This window comes from Nestor notabilis, unplaced genomic scaffold (assembly GCF_000696875.1).
Source record: "Nestor notabilis isolate BGI_N333 unplaced genomic scaffold, ASM69687v1 scaffold13881, whole genome shotgun sequence".
In the NCBI taxonomy this organism is placed as follows: domain Eukaryota; kingdom Metazoa; phylum Chordata; class Aves; order Psittaciformes; family Psittacidae; genus Nestor; species Nestor notabilis.
This window is the reverse complement of record NW_009913426.1, coordinates 471-10,777: the sequence shown is the minus strand read 5'-3', so window position 1 is coordinate 10,777 and position 10,307 is coordinate 471. Positions and strand designations below refer to the sequence as shown.

The 10,307-nt window shown below is 42.3% G+C and overlaps 1 protein-coding gene across 1 annotated transcript; it reads right to left on the bottom strand.

The window, feature by feature from the left end:
- Positions 1-6,489: 6,489 nt before the first annotated feature.
- BOD1 (biorientation of chromosomes in cell division 1) lies at positions 6,490-9,739 on the bottom strand (the record flags this gene model as incomplete). Its single annotated transcript, XM_010023197.1, has 3 exons — positions 6,490-6,619; positions 7,625-7,825; positions 9,615-9,739. Coding segments are annotated over 2 exons (324 nt in total), but the record flags the coding sequence as incomplete, so codon positions are not given.
- Between the last annotated feature and the right edge of the window lie 568 nt (positions 9,740-10,307).

Genomic DNA, 10,307 nt, shown 5'->3' with positions numbered 1-10,307 from the left:
CCCTTCCAAAATGGATGCATTCACTGTATGAAGTTGTTTGGACTTCCCAAAGGTCCCAACTCTGCAAACTAAACTGCAGCCATCTGTCCTTATGTGAATTCTTTGTAGGGCCAAGACCTGGTTTGGGGATGTTCTTTTCTAAATGAACAGGTTTCTGTTATAAAGGCACAAGGCACTGATTTCCTCGGATGAGAGTCAGCACGATGCGGTCAGTGAAATGCGAGGTCCTCGCACTCCTTTAGCCTGGACGGGTGGGTTGGACTTGTTGCGTTTCGCTGTGGTGCCTTTCCTTGGGCTTGTCCCAGTGCTGGAGGGAATTTCTGGTGGAGGCAGCTCCCAGTCTGATGGCTGAGGTAGCGCATTTCTCTGTGCCGTGGCTTCTGACGGTGTCTAGACGAGGGCAGTTGTTGCTGGGCAGGTTACTGCCCAGTCATGTTTCCGAGGCTGACTTGGCACTGATGTGGGCTCAGTGCTTGAATCACAAAAATGCAAGAGCTGAAGCTATGGTTCTGATACCATCTCATGGCACTACCATCTGCGCCCTCAGGCACTACTGCTGGTGTTTTAGCCTCAACCTTGTTCACACTGGACCAGATCAGAGAATTACTGATTTCGGCAGGTCAAAATTTACAGTTTCGCGTCCTAAATCTGTGTTCTCATCCATGATCACTTGGGCTGTTTGCTTTTCTCCCCAGGCTCTCCCTGATCCCAGTTGATATTTGTTTCCCACTATTAACCCACTTGAGAAGTTACAATACCTGCTATGTGATTTGCTTTAGACAAGTACAGTCAGAGTTCATGGAAATGCTTTGTGAGAACCGTCTCCACACCTTGCTGGGTTGATTCACTCTGGAGTCAGCAAAGGCTTTGGAGTCCTGTATCTGCTCAGGTTTTGTAAGGAGGCATCAAGACTGAGAAATGAAGTAATAGTTTATCTCCCTCTTATGGCCAGATTCAGAATGGCTACACTACAGAAGCTTTTTGGTAGGGAGGAAAGGGAGCAAGGAGTGCCTGCACTTGTGAGCTTCGGTGGTTGTGGATATGAGGGGCCCTGACTGCTCACAAGGGGATAAGCTGACCCCTCTTTGAGAAAGCTGCTAAAATGTATTTTTCACTACAGTGTAAACAGGAAAGTATCTGTGAAAGAGTTAAACTGCTCCAGTCCCTTGTGAGTTTGAACTGGTCTCCAGTTTAGCAAAAAGCTGGAGAACAGGATCCTGCTCAGCAGATTGCAGCTATACCTTGTATGCTGAAAAAGAAGGTGCTGTTAGAAAACTTGGCGGGTAATGAGCGATGCCCATAGTCTCAGAGTAGTGGTGTGGTTGAAGCAGGTGGCATATAAGCAGCCTTGTGACAGTGGTTGCCGCTCTTTCTCTTCCTACTGATGTGGTGAAAAGAGAGTAAAATGGTCCATTAAGGATTCCAGGTATGACTTTCTAACCCTCCTGGTGCCCCTTCTTCTGACCAAGATCAAAATCATGTATTAGGAACTCTCTCTTCTTGGCATATTGGCTGTGCCTCATTAAAACCAGTCATGCTTGTCCTAAAAACAGGAGAGGAAGTGGAGCTGGATGTGGTTTGCGTTCAAGACCCCTATGTTGATTCCAGTGTGGATTCAGAGTGCTTTGGTAATGACTAGCTTTGGTATCTGGGGCAGGGGTTGTTTTGACCGGCTGTGCTGGCAGGGGCCAAGTTTGATGCTTCTCTGTGCCAAGGATTCAGAGTTGTGGTTTGGACCTGTCTTCAGTCAGTCATGATTATTCCCCTTTCCTGGAGAGGGGTTTTCTTGCCTGACCTGAAGACTGGGAATCTGTGGATCTGTGTGTCTCACTCATCTGGTGTCAAGATTTAAAACTGGTCTGGTTCCAAATTCTGGAATAAATTTTAAACTTGGAACTGCATTTCTATGATGTGGCAGTACTTGAGGGATGAGTAAGGCCTAGGTACCAGTGAGTGAAGGCACCAAAGATGAGTGATCTAACATGTTAATCTTTCCCATTTGGCTGTCCTCCCTTCACCAGATATGCTTGGATTTAGGTGTTTAGTTACAGAGGTCTGATCTAACAAACCTGCTTGTCGCTACTCAGGGATGGATCTGGAGGCTTGGGTTGGGTTCACCTATAGCAGACAGAGACATCATGCTAACTGTAAGATGGGATGTGCTTATAAACATCTGTACGGGGTTCACTTAAACCATGACAACATCAGAACTGTTGCTGGAAAATAAGGGCTGGTTTAGACAGAAGCTAAATATGTAACGGCAATTTTGATTCAGCCTCTTTTGGTGAAGTCTACTTGAGTTCGTGTCTGACTTACCAATGGATTAGATACTACTCAGTAAAATAGCTAAGGAGGGCAGGGAACCGGTTGGGCTTGAATTGTTTTTCAGTGAGTTACTTTTTCTGTGTCACTCAACAGCATCACAACCCGATGCTTGATTTCTCTTGAAATTACTATGTCAAGTTAATGCTGTGGTATTGAGCCTGAACCTGAGTTCATTGAAATGAACTGCTCAAGAACCTTCTTTGCAGTTGCAAAAGGGTATGAAGAATGCATGTGTCCAAAATCCAGGCACAGGTGAAACTGGTCTTAAGATGGTCAGGAGCTGCAGTGACTATCTTGCTCTGTTGATAATCTGTTTTAGGTAAAACTGGAAAAAACATCTCTGGAGTTGTCACAGAACAGCTAAATAGCTGTAGGGGCACCCTGCTCTTCCTTATTCTTCCCACCACCTTAAGATCAGGGTGATTTTTTTTTTTTGCTTTACTGTATGTTAATCATATGGAATGTGTGATAATTCCTTTTATAGCCAAGCAACGGCTAGAACTTGAGGCACTACCTTATTTGCCCCTTGGTTGTGATTGGTAAGTGCCAGGATGACTGACATGGCAATGCAATCCTTCTAGATAGGTTTGTAAGTTTAGGTGGGCATTTTTCCTCCTTCATAGGGCTTGTGAAACTGGGTTCAGTCTGTCTGCTTCCGATTCTGGAGTCATCATCTGACACTAAATGGCATAATTATAAATGCTAGTCTGGCCAGCAAGATGTGAGCTTCAACATTATTCTGTGGGACTTCAGCTATAATGTCTAATCCTTAAAACTTGTATGGTAAATCATGCCTTACTGGTGTGTATATATATTGATGTCTGCATTCCTTTCATTCTGTTTTCATTATATTGGGCCTAAATACAGCACCTTACTCCCTCCCCACTCCAGGACTTATGTAGGAGGGTAAAGTTACCTTCCCTTTACAGGCAAGCAAACAGGTAAAACAACTAGCCACAGATGTGGCTGTGGACCAGCAGGACTCTGCAGAGAACTTGTACCTCCTAGTTCCTAGTCTAGTATCTAGCTACTGAGCTAGGATAGCTCCTGAGGGTCTGGACTCTGGCATTTCCATAGGGCAGAGCAGCCACAGATTAGCAAGGCTGGTTTTCCAAGAATGCAACTCAAACTTCCTGCATGTTTTCTTCAAACTGCAGCTGGTCTTTTGTGACTGGGCAGAAGCAAATGCACAGGGTTGGGACAGGCAAAGCCAAGGAGGCAGAAAATCCTTACAGCTCCTTCACATGAATACTGTATCTGATGAAGAAATGCTGCAATCTCTTGAAACTTATAAAAAGCATGAACCTATTCATCTGAGAAAGCAAATTCAAGGTACTAAATGACTGTCCAGGGAACAGGAACAGTCAATTTGAATGTGAGAAGGACTCGAGATCAAAGGGAAGGCCCATTTGATCCACTGAGGCTCACCCTCCTAATGCACTGCCCTGCTCCTTCAGCTCCACAAAGGCATCTAATTGCTTCTTGAATTACTCAAGTGTCTTAGACCTGTCTGCCTCACAAGGCTCTTCTGACTGTATTTAACATATCCAGTGTAGGGATGTAAACTGACTGATACGCTAACTTTAGTCCAACATCCTACTACACAAGTGAACAATCTGAATTCTACAGTAGGTACAAACTTGTTCTTTTGTTCTGATCTGAAGATGTCTCTAGTATTGTTTAAGACTGGAATCCCATTTCTATCAGTTGCCAGGAACATTTGTATATAATCAAAGGGCACTACCTACTGTTTCTTCATTATGATAACAACTTGGTGGCTTTTCTCAGTGTCCCATTTGATGTAAGGTATGCTCTCAAAGCTTGTTACTTCCAAAGCTCTGATCCAAACCAAGGACTTCAGAGTCCAAACATTAAAGACTATGATCCCAAATGTGGGTTGGCTGTCTAATCTCATTAGGTGCCTCGGTTCTGATCTGAAAGTTCCCACAGTGACTGCAGTCATGCACTGCGCATAGGCTGAGAGCAATAAAGGCACAGCCCTACACACACAGAGCAGTGGCACAGTGTTAGTGTTTAGAGTTTAACACAGACTCACATTCAGACAGAGAATAGAAAAAACATTTTAAAAACCACAGTGACTGAATCTATTCGCCTTCACTCACCTATTCAAACAGTTCTCAGAGGTAGGAAACAGGTTTAGATTCCCTCTTCACTGCAGTAAATCCAGCTCTACTCAGTACTTTTGAAAACTGGTGTCCCTGCTCCCTAAAGTACTGCTGCTGTAATCCAGAATTCATCCTCAGAACCCTTTTCACTTGCTCTTTCTAGACTCCTGGAACTTTTTTTTTTCCTCCTGCATAAATGGCTCAGTTTCAAAAAAGTGGTCGAGACAAGCTACCAGGAGGTGAAAAGACAGATCTTTTCCTGCCAAGAGCTGCCCTTAAGGCTCTAAGGGAAAACACCTACTACTGATTTGAAAAGCAGTTTTTAACCACCAAATCAACATGCAGTTGAGAGCCCTTTCCTCACATACCCCTTGTCCTGTTTTATAGCTGGAACACAGACTATGTAAGTTAAGAGTCAAGCCACACAACCAGATTATCCCAACACAGATTTTTTCAAACTATATCAGGAAGGTTATAGCCAGTATATTTATGACTGAAAAGTACAGACATTGAAGTTCCCATTTTTGACAGGAACACTCTTAAATGGGATAAAAATACTGATGGAAAAATCATGTGTCAGCAGGACTACACAGCACTGTGCAGAGTGCAAACTTACTGCAGTGGTCAAGTTCTCAGAGCTCTCTTGTGAAGGTTTTAAAGTACCAGGTGTTCTCATCTCCATTTCTGCATGTAGCTGTGTTGAGAGGAGGTACTAAGTGAAATAAATTAGCTGCTGAATTAAACCACAGCATCAATCTTCCCTACGAATTACCTGGTTTGAAAGGGAGCAAAGTATAGCAGGAATTGTGTCTGTTCGCGTACAAGGTCTATGGGTAAGGCCACAGCTGAGGTATGTAACCCATCAGTAGCAAGGATTCAGACATCACTATGTCATTCAATGACAGAAGCAGTTAGTTTCTTAGAAGACTGCTGTCTGAAAGGAAAAACATAAAGCATAGCTCTAGCCTATTGCCAGAAGTGTTTTGTTTTGACAAGGCTGAACATGCTTTCACTGGCACTAGCACAAGACAAGGTCATAAATGATGTGAGATAAGGATAGTTCAGTTGATACTTAATATTTTTTGAGAGACATCTTATATGGAGAGGAATACTAATATCCATCTTATTTCATGATAACTTCTACTAACCTCCATGTTGTCAGATGTGGATTCATCTGTGAACTGTGTAAGGCCACACTTCCATTAGGGTTCCAGCAATCAGGACTCCTGGATTTCTTTAAAGTAGTTTTTCCTTAAGAAAAAACAAAACTCTGGAAAAGCTAGAAGTCAGAGATAGGTTTTGAAGTCTTTTATTGCAAAAGGTATGGACATTTGCTGGCAGAATACTTGATCACATTCTCTACTTGACTGTCATCCAGAGGACACTGCATGCATTCAAGCTGAAAGCATAGGACAGTTTCCACTAGGCACCTGAGAAATTTCACAGGAAAGAAAAGTCTTTCAAGTTGAAAGAGACAAGTTTCAAACTGATCACCTACTCCGGTGCCCTTTGCTTCCCCCAGTTACCTGGGAAATAAGAATTAAATCAGCTATAGTCATAGCCAACTGTAAACATTTCCCTGCAATGCAACAGAAATTATTTACGTAATTGATCCTGAAGTGTTTTTTCCAGTTTCAAACAGGAAAAGTCTTTCCTAAAGCAGGCAGTGCAATGAGCTGCACCTAATTTGGCACCTACTACTCAATGCTGCATTATGCAGCAAAGGTGTATGATGCTTTCTCTCATCTGTCTTATATCAAAGCAAATCTGACAGCTCTTACTTGGTGTCCAAGAGACCACCCCACCCCAAAACATCTTTCTTCCCACTCCCAAGCCTAGTATCATCTCAGACCACTTCCCTACCCTCTTCAGACATGAGCCAACTCCCCTTCTCTTCCCATACCCTTGCCTGAAGGCATGATTAACAAGAATACATGCTGCTCTCCATATTACAGCTAATAACAAAAGTTATCTTCACACTTTGTCCCTCCAAATGCAGAACTCCAAATGCATCTGAATTTCAGTGATTTCAATGCCTTCCCACAGGTCTGATAAAGGTTAATCATCTTTGGCAGACAGCCTTCCTGCACCAAATGGAACAAATAATCCATTGCCAATCTAACAGGACACGCATTTTGCAACGGCAGCTGCTTAGTAACAGGAACTCGCTGCAAGAAAAGAAAGAGAGTTTAGAGGATGGTACCTTCACAAGTAAATGCATCTGAATACAGAATAGATTAGAATACATTAATTAACAGCTGCACTTAGCTGTAGGTTATAATGGACTTCAAACTACTTGAACCAGACAAAGATCTATCAAGGCATTAAGGCTGCAAGTCACAGATAACAATTCACAATTAACTTCCTTTCATGTAGCATGATTTTAAGTTCTCCAGCAAAGCTGCAGATTGTAATTTTCCACCAATAATGTGCACATAGGCCTCAATATTCAAATCAACATTACGATACAGGGCCCTAGGAGAGATGGGTGCATAGTCATTTGTGTTAAGACAGAGTAGCAATTATACCCCCCTAAGGCCCCTTGAGTTATTTTAATCACAAAAGCCACAATGAACTTGTTTGTAACAAAGGCATCTGGAAAGACATAGGTTGCTCTATTTAAATCAGTCAACTTGGAATGCACAGTTATTCACTCCCAGAGATATTACCCTTACTCCAGCAATGAGTATTTCAGTCACTAACAATTCAACACTCCAGTATATGTTCTGAAGAAGAGCTATCTAAAACTTTCAATGCTAAAGCACAATAACTTGTCACCACTCTACTTTCAGCTGTATTTCAGTGAAATATATATATATATAATCCATTTGATATTGTTCTGAAAGCTACCCAGCCAATTCCATGTCAGTTACTGCTGGATATGCTTTTACTGGAATAAAAGGCCTTTTGGCCTGATCCAAAACTGGCACTGGAAGAGTCCAGGGTTCCTTGATAGCCGTTTTACATCATACCCATGTCTTCAGTCCTAATCTATTTTTAGCAGACACTTAAGTGGAAGCAGCTCAGATGACTGACACTGACAACATGTTGATGATCAAAGTGTCCCCCCTGTCAAGCCAGGAAGAATTCAACATCTTCTCTATCTTGCATTATACAAACTACAGAGATGAGGTACACGAAAGACGCAAGTAGTAAATGCAGAGATACAAGACCTTTAGGAGGCATCCTGAGATGGAGCAGGAGGATCCTTGCTCTCAGGCTCTGGAGGAGGAGCTGGCACGCTTTCCTCTTTCTTTTGGGCAGCCAAAAATTCATGAATCGCCCTCTCTATCTGGGGCCTGAAGATGTGGTTTAGTTTTGGATCCACCACCTGAGAAATAATTCTGTCCACTCCAGCTTCCAGCATTCCTGACCTTGAACAAAGACAAAGGAGTCATTCAGCTCCTCGGAAAAACTTCTCCCCAAACTCCTCCAGTAATTCTCCAGAGCCCTCCAGTCAACTGCAATTAGCATTAACATGGTGAGAACTGCAGCCCACTCAGTAGATCCTTAACAGGGAGTTGTTTCAAGCACCTATTTCCCTCCCACCCCCTCTCACTTCTCCCTACAGAATTAACAACTGAGATCTGGTCTCCCAGGTACTTAAGTGACACGTTGGACAAGAGCCACTTTTAAGAGGGCTCATGTAGAAATGAGGTCAACATGAAAGCAAACAAACATATTTTGGCACAAAAAGGGAAACAAGCTATTCTGAGGAGGGCAGGTGAAAGCACAGTCCTTTTATTTTGGCTGTCTGGAGGGAGAAAAGGCCTGCCCCCTAATAACATTACTGTCACTCACTCCTTATAACTGTTAGTCTAGACAGATGGGTATTAATTATAAAAGCAAGCACATGTGGCACACAGAAAAGCTTCTGGAACTGAAAACTAGTAACTGAAGTGACTTATTACTTCAGGGGCTGCGTCAGACTTTTGGATTGTGGGGCACAGGCTGTCTAACAGGCTTAAGTCATGTCTGCAAGGGAGCAGGGGACAGGAAATGGAGACGTTGCCTGGCGCTCGGAAAAGGAGCCACAAGACTAATAAGGCCATGAATGCTGTGAGTGAGTGCGGGGTCATGGCACATCATGTCACCTCCAGGTAACAGCACCACCTATATGTGCACAGACTGAAGGACATACACATCTGGACACCCTCAGCACTCAGTCTTACAACTACAGGAGTGACAGGGACCCTCTAAACTCTCTAATGCTGCCTGCCTATAGCCTGCTTAAAGGGAGCATGTTACATTCTTCTCATTACAGGCTCCCTGATTTAACGTTCTCCAATTGTCCATTCTAGCGGTAGAGTACCATGAAATAAGAGGAAGCATTTACTGACAAACATTTCTCAAGGACTCCAAGTAAAGATAACAAATTGTGTACTTCCAGTGGACTCCCCCTTCTCTAATTACAGGTTAAACAAACTAATGTTACATACTAATGATTTACAGATTCTATCAAGTGCTCTGAAATACGGTTTCTTCTGTGCTCGAGACATTCTAATAGCTTTCCTTATAAGCATAAATGCCATTATGAAGTTCCCTATTGTCCCTCTACCCACAACTTTTACTATGAAGTTTTTATCCATGATTTCAAACAAGCTAAGGCTCCTGCTTCAGACTGCAATGAGCTAGTAGCAAGAGATAATAAGCCTAAGTCTCTAAGCAGGATAGTTTAAGCTGGTGCTGGAAATGTAACATGTTGAATAGCTGTACAAAAGCCACCCTCTGCTGCATGAAATCAGGCTAGCCCAGTGCGATTACTGCCTACTAGTGGTCAGAGTCTACTTAAGCTTTGGCACCTTCAGGACTTTAAGTGATGTATGCTCGTTTACGAAGATAAAGGTGATTCAGCTCAGTACAGTATTGCTAGCAGGCACTGTGATGGCTATGTGCAGTAATAACTTGGCTACACAGCTAATACAAGTACTTCACTATGCTACTCAACTCATGAACATACAAATTTCAGGTGAAGTAGTACTGTAAGCATTTTAATGAGAGTTACGGCTGTATCCACTATTACAATGAAACTTGTGAGAGTACGAGAGAAAGTGTTGTGAAAAACTTAAGTCTGTAAGTTCTTATTTGACTTAGATGATAAGATACTTAGATATTATTTATGAAATAGCATTACCATTATTTTACAGAATGTTGCTTACTTACTGAATCACACTCTGCCTTAGCCCATTTCGTAACTGGTTTTTGTTCATTGCTGGATTCCATTCCTGTTTGTCCAGGTGGGTTGATACAAAGTTGTCTACTTTCTGCCTCAAATTTTGATAGGCTGGCTAAAAAATAAGAAGGCCGGTTAATCAGCTAAAATATCTCAAAACAATCCCCTGCCAGAGTACTTCACAATACATCTTTTGTCACATACAGTACTGTCCTGTTGTCTGTATTCTCCATCCTTTCACTTTCTGAACAAAGGTAACCTTGTTTTACCTAAGAACACAACTGGTAATTGCAAAGAAGAGTCCATGTGCTATTATAGTAATTCAAATAGCTGGATAGATTGCTTTTAAAATTGTTGTCTGCTTGTAGTATTACTTAGTGAAAAGCAAACTGCCTATGCAGACAGGAATTGAGACAGCAGGGTTCTTGTTGTCTGGAAATGCTCCATCACAGAATTTGTAGAAACTGTGTCTGAGTAATATTGACACTAACAAAGAATTTAATTATTTCTTTCTGTGATACTAACAGAGATGATCAGAATTATGCGAGTGAAGACTTAATTCTAGTGAACAGGAAATAGACTAATAAACCTATATAAATACATAAGAACATCCAGATCCTAGTACTATGGAAGGAAAGAACAAGGTGGCAGCATTTGTATTTCACAATTTGAGATGCACATGG